Consider the following 16335-nt stretch of genomic DNA (forward strand, 5'->3'; position numbering starts at 1 on the left):
TTCATGGGAATTTTGAGACAAGAGCCAGTCAATTCACACTGCCATCTATATTGGCCTCTTATATGACTTTCTAACTGCAGCTACTCTTACAAGGTGCTAAGTTGAAGGGAGAACTGAAGGAGGAGGAAATGAAACATCATTTCTAGTAGTTAGAACTGTCAAAAGACTGCATTTGTGTTGCTGTTCTAATGACCAAAGCAGCCTGAAAACAGAGCCATGTCGTCTGTTGACACTCAAGGCTTTCCTCTGCTTTGCTCTAATGTGTTTCCTCTTTTCATTATTTTCTGGGTACATCAAGTAATTAGTCTTGCTGAGTTTTATAGCATTTAGAGAGTTGCAGTTATAAAATAAACATGAAGCTGAAGCAATTGCTAATCAGAAGCGTATAACTGATTTTAAAAGTAAGATTTAAATTATTTGGAGTAAACTACTTCAGTACAAGACTTATTTATTAATCACATTAATGTCTTAAGTTTCTTCCAAAGAACTTGGTGCAGCAGCAGCAGCAGCAGAATTATATCATTTTTAATCTTCACAATGCCCCTGTGTAGGGTTGATAATGTCATTGGCCAGTGAGCTTTACAGGGTTGCCATATGTCTAAAATTTCCTGGACGTACCTGGAATACAGCAGTCAGAAGCAGTGTCTGGACAGAAATCGGGGGGGGGGGATGTCCAGAAAAATCCGGACATATGGCAACCCATGCCAGCAGTGCCGTTTGCGGTGATTTACCTTAAAACAGGGTCTGCTGTTCAAAGGAGGGGGGAATCTCACAGAGTTTTCACAATTTCTCATTTCTTTGGGTAGGAAATAGCTAAAGGAATGAGAGGTTTGGGTAAAGTCAGGGGCCTCTAACAACTTTATCAGAAAAAGTAAATTTGGCAAGGTAGGATTATTTTTCTTCTTCAAGTGTGAGGTTAACACTGAGCTATAGCAATCTTAAAAACAGAGAAACAGAGCATCCTTATTTACACACGGAATTACCCAAGTGGAGGCAAAGGTATTAAAGAGAAGTATCTTAGGAGACTTAATAAAAGCAGTATTTACTTGGCATATAGGAACCAATTTTACATTTGTTTGTTGTTCTGCTCCAGATTATTTGATAAGGCCATGGGAATAGATGAGAAATCTAAGCGTACAAAGCATCCCACTCTTCATGTGTGAATTGTATTTCGTTATTGCAAAGTTGTCTGGAAACACATCATTCCCCCAGCCATCCACCTTGTCTGTCCCCACAACTGGATGAAGACTGATCTGTCTCACTCGCATATCTTGATACCCTGGTGTAATCTTCAGCCTGGAGGTAAAGATGTGGAACCTCTGTCCATTAAGAATGTAAAAAACTACCATTGGAGATGTTGCAGAAAGAAAAGCATGTTCTGCATGGGAATAGGGAGAAACACACATAATTAAGACGTGGCCAAAGAATCACATACCAAAATCCCTGCAGTTTATGAGGAAGAAACTTGCAGAAGTTGTCAGGCTCAATCCCTGCTTGAATACCTCAATACCTCTGCTTGAAACCCCCAATGAGCTGCTGCCAATCAGACTAGAGACAATACTAGGTTAGATTGTCTAGACTGTCCTAATCTATAAGGCAGCTTCCTGTGAGGTAAATGCCATCATATTCTGATTGTGGGCTTCCCAGCACCCTTAGGTTGGCCACTGCAGGAAGGACGATGCTGGACAGATATGCCTTCTGTCTTTTCTTAAGCTGAATGAATGAGCCTCAAATGATCACCTTCAAATGTGAACATTATATAGAACATTTAAGCATGTTAAAGAAATACCTTGCCACATGTGCATGTTAGAGGATGACTGTGAAGACTAGGTTTTTTGTGTGACAGTGCTTACCAGTATGGAGTACTGACACCTCTTTTTCGCTGTCCATGGCAGTAATTTTGTCACTCATGACACTTTTAACAATATATGAGTACCAGCACTTCACTGAGGGAAATCACTGTGTTGTGATCTTTCCCTATTATATTTAAACAACAATGGAAGTCATCTTAACTCTTTTAAGTTTTACAAGAGCAAAAATGCCACTGGCAGATACTCATGAAATGCTTTTGGGTCATAACAGATAATTTTTTTCAAATAAGGGTGCAGAGAAACATTCTTTTCCCAGCTATTTGCTATTTATACCAGGGACAAAATAAAATCAAGTGTCTTTTGGGATAGGGGAGGGGTTTTTAACTTGAAGTTTTTAAGCAGAACCACCTGATGAGATTGTGTCAGTTCAATATAAGAAGTGCAGAACCTAACAGGAGTAAAAGGAAATTTAAACTTGATTGCTATCGTCCTTTCCTGAAAGCGACATGCTAAGTTGTAAATTGCTTCTTTGAGTATGGCCCACCAGGTTTCAGAGAGAGATCGATGCACTGCCAATTAGCTTGGGTCTCTAATGGCGATAGGAATTTCTTCTCTTGTATTGACGAACAGTAAGTTCATGTTTAACATTCTGGATTTGGTATAAAGCCAGCAGTAATGAGCGGGAGAAAGGGGTTCTGATAGAAATGTGTGTTGTTAGATCTATTTAGATTTATCATATAAAGTACACTTCAGTTCTTTAAACCATACGTAAAACCCATTGTAATAATTGCAGGTGGAGTTTTGAAGAAAAGCACAGTAAAATTGATGCATAACTGATAGTGTTCTCTTGAGGTCTTGAAAAACCCTCCCTTTGTAGATTATGAATTATCCTGTTTTTTGTGTTGTATTCAGCTGTTTATGTTGAAATTCACTACAAGCTGAGTTAATGGTTAATAGACTTTGCTTCTGATGAGACCTGACAACCTGCGCAGAATGGTAGCAAACTTCTATAGCCAGCCCATGCCTAAGGACTCATCCACACCGCTGTTACCCCTTCCGCATTTGCCTGGGCAAAACCCGTGGTTGACCGCAGAATTGGACCAAACGGCAAATGGGCTTTCTGAAGCTTGCTGTTTGTTCTGATTGAGTGGTAAAAGCATGTTTTCCATGGAAAGCTGTGGGGCAAACACAAAACCGCTCAGACTTGTGCTTTTTAACCATGGTACAAGCAGAAGTGTGAATGAGCCCTGAGTCAGGGAGAGTCCAAGAGCTGTTCTTCTAAAATGGATCAGGTGCCAGATATTTAGGGGGACACTCCTAAATATAGGAATCCTGTGTAAATTATGCCATCTTAAGTTAAAGTAGCATAAAGTATGCCAGATCCAAACTTTGTTCAGGCTGGTGCCTGAGCCTGTGCTTAAGCCTGGCGGGGGCGGGGGGGGGTAATTTAAAATAGAGTTTGAGTTACACAACGCTTTTTGCCAGTTTAATTTATGCCAGGTTATCAGGGAACATGACCATGCAGAATGAGTTTAGGATTCAGCCCATGTTCTCCCTGGTCATGCCCATACCATGCCCCCAGAACACCTATTTTTTCAAGGCTTCTGCCAACTTAAGATCTGCTGGGGTCAGTTGGCTGGGTCTCAGCTAAACTGGAATGGGGCAGATGTGGTGGTGTATCACTGGCAGAGCTGGGACAAGGCTGGTGTAGCCAGCCAGAGATCTGCTGGGTCCGATTCCTGCTCATCTTGGTGGACCTAGCCTTGGGATTGCATCCACTGTTGATAATGCATACCCTTAAGACTTAAAAACAGGGACAAATGGCTCCTGAATGGCTACTGGTGGTTCTCCAACAAGAAAGTAGCCTGACACATGTCCTCATCAGAATCCTCCGCTGTGCCCTGTGAGATCCCTGCATTGTGGGTCATCACACCAGCATGCTATGGCTGGTATTTAAGACCAGACCAAATGGGGAAATTAACAGTCATATTTTTTAAGTTCAGAAAATGCAGAATTAACTTCGATGTTAATGGCTTTGTAGTGTCTTTTTTTGTATTATAGGGTTCAACAAAAATTAATTCCATTTTTTCCCTCCTACACAGACTAATGATATTGTCTACTACAATGCAAAGGATGACCTGAATGAAGTAAGTAACATTTATGAATATATAAGCACATGTTTCCTCAAGTTCCCCAAAGACGGTAGATTTTCACTATAGTTTCTCTTTCCCCACAATACACCCCATATTTAGGTTCCCTTTTGGGGGGGGGGATTGGCTGAAAGTGTACACTTATTTAAGTACCAACTCATGTAGGTCAAGGTAGTGCAGTTGATTCTATATTTTATCTATCTGGGATATCAGTTGTTCGGCTCAAGGCTACACACACTGGAGTTTATGAGCATATGTCCTTCTTAAAATGTCACACCCCCAAGTGGCTGTCCAGTAGCCTTGGGTTAGGCATGTTAGATGGGGAGGGAGGGAGCATGTGATCCCATGGCCCTATTTAGGAGGCCAGTGGAGCAGCTTATCTTCCAAAACTATGTGACAGTAAATTACCATGAGCGCACGGTCAGTGCTTTTGTTTGTTTGGTCTGTTTAGAATTTGACTTTGAAATCCTGACAATACTTGGATGAAAGGGGAAGTTGTTTTCTACTTCAAATAATACAGCTTGCTAATTTAAAATAAACATTGTAGGTGCAATCTATAAACTAATACAGTTTCTTTAAATGCATTAATCAGATAGATCAACATGCTTCATTTGCACCTAGTAATAAAATGTGATTTACGATTGATGGCCTCACTGTTACACTTGACACTGTTGCTGTAAGATAATTAAAGAGAGTACATTGATCTTGTCAGACAAATGTATCTGAGTTGCATAAATGGAATATGGAAATTTAGATAAGATGAAGGTGCAGGATTCGTTTACGGTGAATTTTAAAAGTATCCATAGTCAGCCATTTAATTAACATTTGAGTAACTTTTTTGCTTCTAGTTCAGCAGTTTTCAACTTTGAGTTATGGAAGAAACTACCTTGTGAGATTTCTCTTTTGTAATGGGCCTGTCTGTTTGTTTCCCAGATTAACTGTCAAGCCATTGGATTCTGTCCACTCATACCAAGGAATCTAGTTAGGTTTTTTTTGATTATGAGTAATTCAGAGAGTATCTAGGCCTCTTTCACCAGGCATGAGCGGTGGGCTTGAGATTGTGTACCAGAAACGCCACATCAGTGCAATGAACATCGATAGCTACCCTTTGATGGTCCAGTGAGCTTAGTCCCATGCAGTTAGACTAGCAGGTCTTTCCCAGCTCTGGTGCTTGAACTATTTTAACTAGCGATTTCAATAACTGAATTTGGAACTCTTTCATTGAGCTTTAGGCCATTATAATAGTCAAATGAGATACAATACTAAAATATATTGTGTCTGAGTGGGAACTTGGTAGGCAAACAGCAACATCTGTCAACATCTGTCAGTACTACTGAATAATCTCCTAACTCACTTGGAGAGTGGGGGAGAATGTGTGGCAGGAAAGAGGTGGGGGAGAAGAGCAGCATTACTTTTGACTACACTGATTAAAATCAAAGTAGACCTGCACCTAGGTTTTGTCTCTCTAGGAACTCCCACGATGGCCAGGCCCTTGCTCCTGTACCAAGAGATGGTGCTGGTCGAAAGGGTATGATAACAAAAAACAACCACCATGGAGCTGTAGTCTTTTTAAAACAAATATTTATTTTACTCTAGCAAATGGTAACCTGTGGTTTAGATATATTAGCAGAGTGTCAAGAAATAGCCGCGTCTTCCTCGCAGCTTGAGGGCTGAGATGCTTGAGAGCCTATTTTGCCTCCAATCTGTAGTGTTGTTCTAGCAACTGTGGCAATGGACCCTAACTGTTGACACCTAAAGGGTCAAAAACACCACCAAGCATCATTAGTGTTTTACTTTCTGAGCAGCTGTCAGTCAGCAAGCAGAAACCTGGTCGATAAATAAATTACATAGCGTTACAAGCAATAGTGTGGAATGAAATGCCAATTAAATTACTATTTTAAACTCTCTGTGGCTTTTCAGGGCCTGAAATATTTAAAACCCAAGGGCTGTTGTGAGTTGTTTCTTCTGTACTCTAGGTTTCTGGTTTTTGTGTTTTTTTATTTTTTAAAAAAGAAAATTCAATAATATTCAAGTCTGATGGACTTACTGCAGATCCTGCTTGGGTTATCTCGTTTGCTCTTCCTGCCTTTACGCTAACAGAGATATCTCAAACTTTTAACAAACCCAGAGGCAGCACTTTCCATCTGAACAACCTGGCCTTTTGACCTCTGCTTACTAAGGACGGCAAATGAATACTATATAACAATTGTTTGCTAGACTGAATCAGGAAAACAAGTTCAGTTGTAGTTGTCTAGAAGCAGTCCTAGCCTTGCCGTTATTTAAACCTGAACTCCTCTGGGTGTGGGTGACTTCAAGCGATACTCCATTCAGAGCACCTCCACACTCAGAAATAAAACTTATGGTGGTGGCGCCCTCACTGCTCCATGTTCTTCCCAGGTATGTTTGCATAGCCAAGGCTCTGGTTTTGTTTAGGAAGTGGCTTTGCTTTTGTTGTTCTTAGTAAATGTTTCTAACTTTTTCTTAAGTGAGGGCCTTTATGGCTGATTAAAATATTATATGTTGCCCCAATTCTTATAGACAGACCACGTGTGTGTGCGTGCACCTTTCAGCCTGTCAAGAACTGCTCTTTCAGGCACTTTCCTTTACTATAGTAATGATCTGATCGTGAAATGAATGCGCAGAAAGTGTTTGTTTGTTTGTTGCCTTTATACTCCTCTTTTCTGCCAAGTGCCTTTAGCAGTGGAGCTGGTGGCCTGAGCTTCTTTGCTTTTGCCTTCCCTCAGGGCACACAGGACTTACCGTATTTTTTGCACCATAACACTCACTTTTTCCCTCCTAAAAAGTAAGGGGAAATGTCTGTGCGTGTTATGGAGGAAATACCTACAGGTGGCATGCCTACGGATTTTCCTCCTCTAAAAACTACGTGCGTGTTATGGTTGGGTGCGTGTTATAGAGCGAAAAATACGGTAAGTAGGTCCAGGGAAGCTGGTGCGGTGGTGAGGAAGCTGCCCCAACCGTTATTTCAGGCTGTTGGCTCTGTGCTCCCTGACCTTGGGTAGGATGACAAATTTCTGCTCTCATTGAATTATCCTGAGAGCAAAGCAGCTCATTTTCCTGAGCTTCTTTCTTCCCGAGTCCCTGTTTGGAAATTAATAAGGTGGCATTCATCCTTCCTAGATATTGATTTGGAAGAGAAAGGCTGTCCCTGAATCAGGATCCTTCCCTTTAACTTTGAACCCTCTTATTAAGTTTTCCAGTGGCCCTCTCGTGCAGGCAGTCTTGTCTCATTATTTGAGAATTATGCTTTTAGGCAAAGCATCTCCATAGTGTAGCATATAGGAGATATATACTTTGTTTTCTAACACATTGATGTGCAGATATTGATGCTGCACAATATGCTTGACTGGTGTTCTCAACACCAGGGATGTTCTTGTCTGTTTGACATATGGCTGTCTGCATAATTTACTTCCGTTGGCAGATGTAAGAGCCAGCCCTGCTGTGCCGCTGTTCAGTCTCCCTACGCTGCCCAAGAAAAGTTACAGCATTCTTTAGCTACCCAAAATTGCCTATCCTCTCTTACCCCGTTCACTGTGCCTCTCTGCCTCCTGTTTCATAACCCTTTTCCTTCTACTCTGTTTATTGTCACCTCCGACTCTGAGATTAAGAGCCTCATGCTTTACCAAATGAGCTATCCAGTTACACGTTTGTATACAATTTTCCCCAATGCACACAATAGTTCAAAACAAATTTCCTCAAACATAATGCAGTTTTGTGCACACTTTACCTAAGTATGTGCACTTCGGTACGCATTACTTGACTGGAGAGCTACACTGCAAAATCCAGTAAAGTGTGAATTTCAAAGGCTATCTGTGTTTTAGTTCTTGTGTTGTTTCAGAAAGTGCAGACTGGGACCGTTTGTCTGTAAATGTGGCCTGAACTTACCTTCTCCACCATCTCTGCTCTGAACTTGGAGTATGCCAAAGAAACGATGCTTGCAAGTTGCATCCACTTGAATCATAGAATCATAGAATCATAGAATCATAGAGTTGGAAGAGACCACAAGGGCCATCGAGTCCAACCCCCTGCCAAGCAGGAAACACCATCAGAGCACTCCTGACATATGGTTGTCAAGCCTCTGCTTAAAGACCTCCAAAGTAGGAGACTCCACCACACTCCTTGGCAGCAAATTCCACTGTCGAACAGCTCTTACTGTCAGGAAGTTCTTCCTAATGTTTAGGTGGAATCTTCTTTCTTGTAGTTTGGATCCATTGCTCCGTGTCCGCTTCTCTGGAGCAGTAGAAAACAACCTTTCTCCCTCCTCTATGTGACATCCTTTTACATATTTGAACATGGCTATCATATCACCCCTTAACCTCCTCTTCTCCAGGCTAAACATGCCCAGCTCCCTTAGCCGTTCCTCATAAGGCATCGTTTCCAGGCCTTGGACCATTTTGGTTGCCCTCCTCTGGACACGTTCCAGTTTGTCAGTGTCCTTCTTGAATTGTGGTGCCCAGAACTGGACACAGTACTCCAGGTGTGGTCTGACCAGAGCAGAATACAGTGGCACTATTACTTCCCTTGATCTAGATGCTATACTCCTATTGATGCAGCCCAGAATTGCATTGGCTTTTTTAGCTGCCGCGTCACACTGTTGGCTCATGTCAAGTTTGTGGTCAACCAAGACTCCTAGATCCTTTTCACATGTACTGCTCTCAAGCCAGGTGTCACCCATCTTGTATTTGTGCCTCTCATTTTTTTTGCCCAAGTGCAATACTTTACATTTCTCCCTGTTAAAATTCATCTTGTTTGTTTTTGCCCAGTTCTCTAATCTGTCGAGGTCGTTTTGAAGTGTGATCCTGTCCTCTGGGGTGTTAGCCACCCCTCCCAGTTTGGTGTCATCTGCAAATTTGATCAGGATGCCCTTGAGTCCATCATCCAAGTCGTTGATAAAGATGTTGAATAAGACCGGGCCCAAGACAGAACCCTGTGGCACCCCACTAGTCACTCTTCTCCAGGATGAAGAGGAACCATTGATGAGCACCCTTTGGGTTCGGTCAGTCAGCCAGTTACAAATCCACTGAGTGGTAGCATAGTCAAGACCGCATTTTACCAGCTTCTTTACAAGAATATCATGGGGCACCTTGTCAAATGCTTTGCTGAAATCAAGGTAGGCTACATCCACTGCGTTCCCTTCATCTACCAGGCTTGTAATTCTGTCAAAAAACGAGATCAGGTTAGTCTGACATGACTTATTTTTCAGAAATCCATGCTGACTATTGGTGATCACAGCATTCCTTTCTAGGTGCTCACAGACTGTTTGCTTAATGATCTGCTCCAGAATCTTCCCTGCTATTGATGTCAGACTGACTGGGCGGTAATTATTTGGGTCCTCTCTTTTCCCCTTTTTGAAAATAGGAACAACATTTGCCCTCCTCCAGTCTGCCGGGACTTCGCCTGTTCTCCAGGAATTCTCAAAGATGACTGCCAGTGGTTCTGAGATCACATCTGCCAGTTCTTTTAATACTCTTGGATGCAGTTCATCTGGCCCTGGAGACTTGAATACATCTAATCTAGCCAAATATTCTTGTACTATCTCCTTAGTTATTCTGGGCTGTGTTTCCTTTGCTGAATCATTTGCTTCAAATTCTTCAGGTCGGGCATTGTCTTCTTTATCGGAGAAGACTGAGGCAAAGAAGGCATTGAGGAGTTCAGCCCTTTCTGTGTCCCCTGTTTGCATTTCACCATCTTCTCCTCTGAGTGACCCCACTGTTTCTTTGTTCTTCCTTTTGCTACGAACATACCCATAGAAGCCTTTTTTGTTGCTTTTAACCTCTCTAGCAAGCCTGAGTTCATTCTGTGCTTTAGCTTTTCTGACTTTGTGTCTACACGTGCTGGCTATTTGTTTGAATTCCTCTTTGGTGGTTTCCCCCCTTTTCCATTTTTTGTACACATCCTTTTTTAATCTTAATTCAGTTAAAAGTTCTTTAGATAGCCACCCTGGTTTCTTTAGGCACCTTCCATGTTTTCGTCTCATTGGTATTGCCTGACGTTGTGCTTTTACTATCTCCGTCTTAACAAACTCCCAGCCATCATGAACTCCCTTTCCTTTTAGTATTGCTGTCCATGGGATCTCACCCAGCACTTCCCTAAGTTTTATGAAGTCGGCTTTCTTAAAGTCAAGAAATTGAGTCCTAGTATGCTTGGCTGCTACTGTCCGCTGTATAGTAAACTTCAGAAGAGCATGATCACTCGCGCCTAATGATCCTTCCACATCTACCCCACTAACCAGGTCATCAACATTGGTTAGGACCAGGTCTAAAATGGCTGTTCCTCTTGTTGCTTCTCCCACTTTCTGGACAATGAAGTTGTCTGCAAGGCCAGTGAGGAATCTGTTTGACCTTATGCTCTTGGCTGAGTTTGACGTCCAACAAATATCCGGGTAATTGAAGTCCCCCATTACTACTATCTCCCTTCCTTTTGCATGCTTGGCCATCTGTTCCAGGAAGGCATCATCTATGTCCTCCGTTTGGCTTGGGGATCTATAGTAAACTCCCACAATGAGGTCTCTGTTATTCTTCTCTCCCTTAATTTTGACCCAAATGCTCTCACTTTGGCTTTGAGGTTCTAAATCTTGGATCTCTTCACAGGTATACACACCCCTGACATATAACGCCACTCCTCCTCCTTTCTTGTCTGGTCTGTTTCTCTGAAATAGATTGTATCCCTCCATTATTACATTCCAATCGTGGGACTTATCCCACCAGGTTTCAGTGATGCCTATTATGTCATATTTAGTTTGCTGTACCAAGAGCTCAAGCTCATCTTGTTTATTTCCCATGCTTTGCGCATTAGTGTACAGACATTGAAGTCCATTAATCATTCCCCCGTGTCTCTTATTTAAGGATTTTTTCCTCCCTCCACTAGGTCCGCGTGCTGTTTGCTCCATTTGGTCTATGACATTTGGATGATCATCTTCATTAATTGATAGACTCCTACCTTCAGGAGCACTGTCTCCCTCCCCCACATTAGTCAGTTTAAAGCCCTCCTGATGAGGTTTCTGAGATTTTTGGCAAAAACATTTCTCCCAACCGTTGTGAGGTGCAGCCCATCACTTGCCAGAAGTCCATCTTCAAGAAACTGCAGTCCGTGATCTAAGAATCCAAACCGTTCCTGTTTACACCATTTGCGAAGCCAGCTGTTCACTTCCACTATTTTCCCCTCTCTCCCTGGGCCACGTCGTTCAACTGGGAGGACAGACGAGATGACAATTTGTGCATTTAGTTGCTTCAATTTCCTGCCGAGAGCCTCGTAGTCTCTTTTGATCTTCTGGAGGCTATTGCTTGCAGTGTCATTGGTTCCCACATGAACCAAGAGGAAGGGGTATTCGTCAGTGGGTTTTATGATTCCTTGCAGTCGTTCAGTTACATCTTGGATCTTAGCCCCGGGGAGACAGCACACTTCCCGAGACATCTTGTCAGGCCCACAGATCACTGCTTCTGTTCCCCTCAGTAGGGAATCCCCTATCACCACTACACGCCTCCTCTTGGGTTTGGTCGGGGTTCTTCCGTGAGCTGTCCGTTCCAAGGTCGCCTGCACATTCCCTGAGGACTGACTTTGCTGCTCGTCTTCATATACCTGATCGACTGTAATGAGGGAGAGATCCTCAAATGGAGTCTGCTCTTCGTCTTCCATGCTAGGGGAGAGGACCTCAAAGCGATTGTGTATTTCTAAACAATCAGAGTGAACCCTGGGCCTCCTACTTCTTTGAGTCACGTTTCTCCATATATCTGGCTCCTGTGTTGGTGAACTAGCCTCCTTCTCAGGGGAGTCCCCTGTCTCCTCCCTGGTGGAGACGGTGTGCTCTGTTGCTTCCAAGAAGAGCTCCAGCTCTCTAATTCTTTGGAGCGTAGCTACACGTTCCTCCAGTTGCTGGACTTTGTCTTTTAAAAGGGCAATCAACATGCAATTGCTGCAGGTAAAGCTGCCTGCAACCTTTGGCAAGATGGCAAACATTGCGCAGGAATCACAGGCGACTGCAGCTGTTCCCTCCCCTTCCATCTTGAGATCGTGTCGTTGGGGGTGGCTACAGAGGTCCTCCATCATAAAAAGCTTGAGGACAGGACAAATAACTTCCCCCCCACACACACACACACAAAAAACCTAGGTCTCCCCCAACAAACGTTTGAGACTAGCTCCCCTAAATCTAAAAGATGGGTATAACTGCGCGCGCCGCTAGGCGCGCGCCGCTGCCCTTCAGACTCTGATAAGCTCCTCCCACAGCTAATCCCGTGCCTCAACAGAAACCCTGCCCCCTCTGACCTTTACACAGGGAAAACAGCTAACCAGCCACAAAGAAACACACAGACACAAGAAAACCCTTTTTGCTCCTTCTTCAACTGATGCCCTACAAACTCTGATAAGCTCCTCCCACAGCTAATCCCCTGCCTCAACAGAAACCCTGCCCCCTCTGACCTTTACACAGGGAAAACAGCTAATGAGCCACAAAGAAAGAAACACACACACACAAGAAAACCCTTTTTGCTCCTTCTTCAACTGCTGCCCTACAAACTCTGATAAGCTCCTCCCACAGCTAATCCCCTGCCTCAACAGAAACCCTGCCCCCTCTGACCTTTACACAGGGAAAACAGCTAATCAGCCACAAAGAAACACACACACACAAGAAAACCCTTTTTACTCCTTCTTCAACTGCTGCCCTTCAGACTCTGATAATGGAGAAGTGATTTGTCAACACCTATCATTTGACTTGGGCCAAATCCACATGCACACAGAATCCTCTTGCTCCACTGACTTGCAGCCAGCCTGGGTTTAACTTCCCTTGTTCAAAAATTAATGAATAAGTCTTGCCCTGAAGACAGACTGACACAGAGAGCAGGGACTCCTGCCTTCACTGCTGTCTTCTGTTTTTCTCACACACCCCTACACCCCCCCCCCTTAGCCACAGGCTCAGATCACACCAGGGAGCACACTGCTACGTTTTGTTGCAGGGCCCCAGTTGTTTTAAATAATAGCTAACCCTGCCCTGTGGCAAACTGCTAACTAGCTCTGTGAAGGCCATAAATCCTGTGGGGCATAAGCTACACAGCCTGCCTTATATTTAAATAACAATATCCAGGCCCACCAGTGCCGGATTAATAGTGAGTGTGCAGATTTTGTATGCGCATGGCCTCATTATTTTGTGCTTTATCTCTAGGTGGCCATTTTTAAAGGCTTTCCTTAATGTTCATCTGTCTCAACAGGAGACAGACTCAAACCTACTGTTTTTGTTATTTGTTGTTGTCCTTCTAAAAAAATCTACTGCAGGCTGTGTCATTCTAGATTGTGATGTAGAAATTATAGAACCGTGTTGTGTTAGGATTTTTTGGGGGGTGGGTGGGTGCCTCATACTGTCCTATGATAAGGAGTGCATTATTTAGACTCCTGCTTCACGTCGATGTCATTCTCAATTGCTGTACCCGCTTGTTATGTGATAGCTTAGGGCAGTGATAGCCTGAACATTCGGGAACATACTATTGAATTCCTAATATAGCTTTATCACCCTTTTTGTGCCTGCCTTATGCAGCTGGCAAAGAGTGGGGACTGATCCCACATGGTCCCCTTATTTCTACTTGTGACTTTATTATTCCTTTCTGTGAAAGGTGCAATATCCTGAGAGGCTTGGGGCAGATTTTTAAAATACCTGTGGCTTGCCTGATTTACTTCCAGGGGGCCATGTCATGTTCACTGTCTACCTTGTTGCTCCTTTTTGTTTACCATTAGATTAACTTCACCCCCCTCCCTACCCCCCCCTCCACACACACCCTGAACAGCTATTGTCGGCTGAGAGCTTCCAGCATCCCATTTGCTCTTATTCATTAAGGCTTAATTGGGAACAGTCAACCACATCTCCTGGCAAGGGCTACATCCCCTAATTGACACAAGTGATTTATTAGAAAAGAGAATTCCCTTCAGAAAGCCCCTGCGCTGGAAAGCAGCCGTGACTGATAGAGCAGTGCTGTTTGCGCAGATGTTAATCGTTTGCTAATAGTAAGAGTGATGGCCGTATTGCTCCTTGTTTTTTGTTTTTACTGCAGCACAACGTCTGTGTCTTTGCATGTGGGAAAGCAAATCAGAGAGCTAACAATGTGCCAAACATGAGCTGGCACTTATCATTTTAGAAGCGCCACTATCAAGGCCTGATCCCAGCAACCTGGCTCATCAAATTGTCCACTTAGTATCTCACACGTCAGGGAGAGCACATCAGGCCACATCAGGAACTCTAACACCCCTGGTTATTCTGAGAGTTTTTGAAAATAGTATCCATAGCTTAAAAGGCACTTTGGGGCAATTTAAACCTGAATATATTGTAGGCTTTTCCTTTATCCTTTAAAAACCCTCTTCTCTCTCATCATTGAAGCCTGAAATGAGTTCTTTGCATCCTGCCTACCACTATCATCACCATGGAGGGATGAAATGGGCAATGGCAACATGACTCATTTTAGTTTAAAAGTGTTAGAAAGAGAACTTCCATGTCAGATGACCATCAGAAGAACTAGTATGTATCTTTAAGAGTTGGTGCCTGAGTTTACTTTTCGTCATCTCCCCTCCTCACCCCCTTTTCCTTTTGTGTCATTTCGCTTAGACTGTAAGCCTGCAAGCAGGATTTTTTTATTGGTTGTCCATGAGCTGTTCTGTGAGAGTTTTCTGCTGAAGAACAAGGTGTCAACACTTTAAATAAATAAGAAGGTCCCTGCAGGCTCAGACCATGGATGAGTGTAGACCAACATCCTGTTTGCAAAAGTCACCTGTCAGATGTTTCCAGAAGTTCCAGAATTGGCTCATGAAATCTTAAACTAGTTATGCAATCAGAAAATCCAGCACCTTAAAAGAATGAGAAAGTATTTATTTGTTTATTAAATTTATATACCACCCATTCAACAAAGTTCTCTCGACAATTTAAATAAAATAAAACCCTTTAAGCAAAACAAAAAACAACAACCCCAGAAAGCAGAAACCTCAGCAACTAAAAACGGCATAAAGCACCAAGTTCTCACTGAGTGCAAACCCTGAAACATCCATAGATTGTAAATGAAAGGTCTTGGAGAACAGGAAGAGCTTCAGCAAATGGCCATAAAGAAGGTGCCAGGAGAGTCTCTCTCGGCAGTGCATTATAGGGACACCACCACTGAAAAGACCCTCTCACTTCATTTGGCAGAGAAACCTGGAGTGCAATTGAAGGGCTGATGTTTTCCTTGGTCAGTGTGCCAGATCTCATAGTTTCCTTCGCTATATTAGAACAGCTGGAGTATAAATTATTATGTGTTTATACTGGAAACATAACCTGCACCAATGAGCTACCCTCCTATCTTTCAAACTACTTACTAAAACATCAGGTAGCAATATAGTGAGCTTCCTTTTTCCTGGCTGAAATTTCAGCTTGCATTTTCCCATAATGTATTTGGGATGCCAGCATGAATCAATGTCATCCCCCTCAAAGAGAAGCAGATGAACTGGCACTGAGTGAATGATTGACACTGGCCACTTGCAAAGCTAGTCTTTACAATATCATTCACTGAGAAATGAGCATCTTCCGCACCCATCAAACATGTCACCGAGTGGCGTATACGGTCGTTCCACTTACAGTGAAGCTTGATTTCTAATCAGTGGTTGGTAAATCGGCTGTTACCGGTGAAATTATAAATGATATCAAGGTATGAAGGAGCAGGTGTTTACATGCTTAGCTGTATTTGAATTGCAATGCACGATGACAAAACCGACCATTGTGTCCTAATCCCATTATTCAAATCTATGCAAGTTTTTTTTCCCATTCTAACCTACCATGAATATGTATCTCTGCCCAAGAACTGTCTCTTCTCCTAAGCAAAAAACAAAATTAAAAGAACCTTAATTTTCAGTCTTAAGGATAACACCACTTGTATCCTACAAAGATTTAAGGGGTTTATAAATTATAATACAAAGAATCCTTCCTGGAAGGCACGCCTGTATTAGTTTGGTCCCAGAAGCATTCCCTTTGAAGGCTGTGTTTATGCCATGCTAAAAATCAACATTCAACCCTGAAGCTAGTGATTCATCATTTTAATAGAATACATCTTCCCTTTGAGAGCACTCTCATTTATATCAAAAAAAACTTGAGTGGAAGTGGCAAGAAGCAGTACACTGTAATTGTTTCTCTGGTAAATTAATTTAACTGAAATTGTGTTTCATTGTGGTGCTTTCAGTGAAAGGGGTTTTAGAAGAAATGGGCTCCTTCATTCTCTTTCTTCCCTGCACTAGAACGGAGGGTCCATGGACCCTTTGCTCAGTCCTAGGCTATGGTCCCAAACCTTTGAACTGCCTGCTAGCAATTATACAGGTAGCAGCACCCTTTGTACTTTCTAGTCCATCATCTTTGTAGA

At 42.8% G+C, this 16335-nt stretch overlaps 1 protein-coding gene and 1 long non-coding RNA gene across 6 annotated transcripts in view; one reads left to right on the top strand and one right to left on the bottom strand.

Moving 5' to 3' along the window:
• The window catches only part of CACNA2D1 (calcium voltage-gated channel auxiliary subunit alpha2delta 1), a 392960-nt gene that overhangs the window by 213297 nt on the left and 163328 nt on the right, over window positions 1-16335 (top strand). For all 5 annotated transcript variants that reach the window (XM_082239529.1, XM_082239530.1, XM_082239531.1 and 2 more), the window contains exon 5: window positions 3914-3958. In XM_082239529.1, coding sequence (XP_082095655.1) covers window positions 3914-3958 — 45 coding nt within the window. The remainder of the gene's footprint in view (window positions 1-3913; window positions 3959-16335) is intronic.
• LOC309541806 lies at window positions 5566-15797 on the bottom strand. Its single transcript, XR_014223952.1, has 3 exons — window positions 15758-15797; window positions 14725-14800; window positions 5566-5713 (listed from the first exon to the last, which is right to left on the bottom strand). It is a non-coding gene; the product is annotated as an uncharacterized lncRNA (long non-coding RNA).

This window comes from Podarcis vaucheri (assembly GCF_965113315.1).
Source record: "Podarcis vaucheri genome assembly, chromosome: 10".
In the NCBI taxonomy this organism is placed as follows: domain Eukaryota; kingdom Metazoa; phylum Chordata; class Lepidosauria; order Squamata; family Lacertidae; genus Podarcis; species Podarcis vaucheri.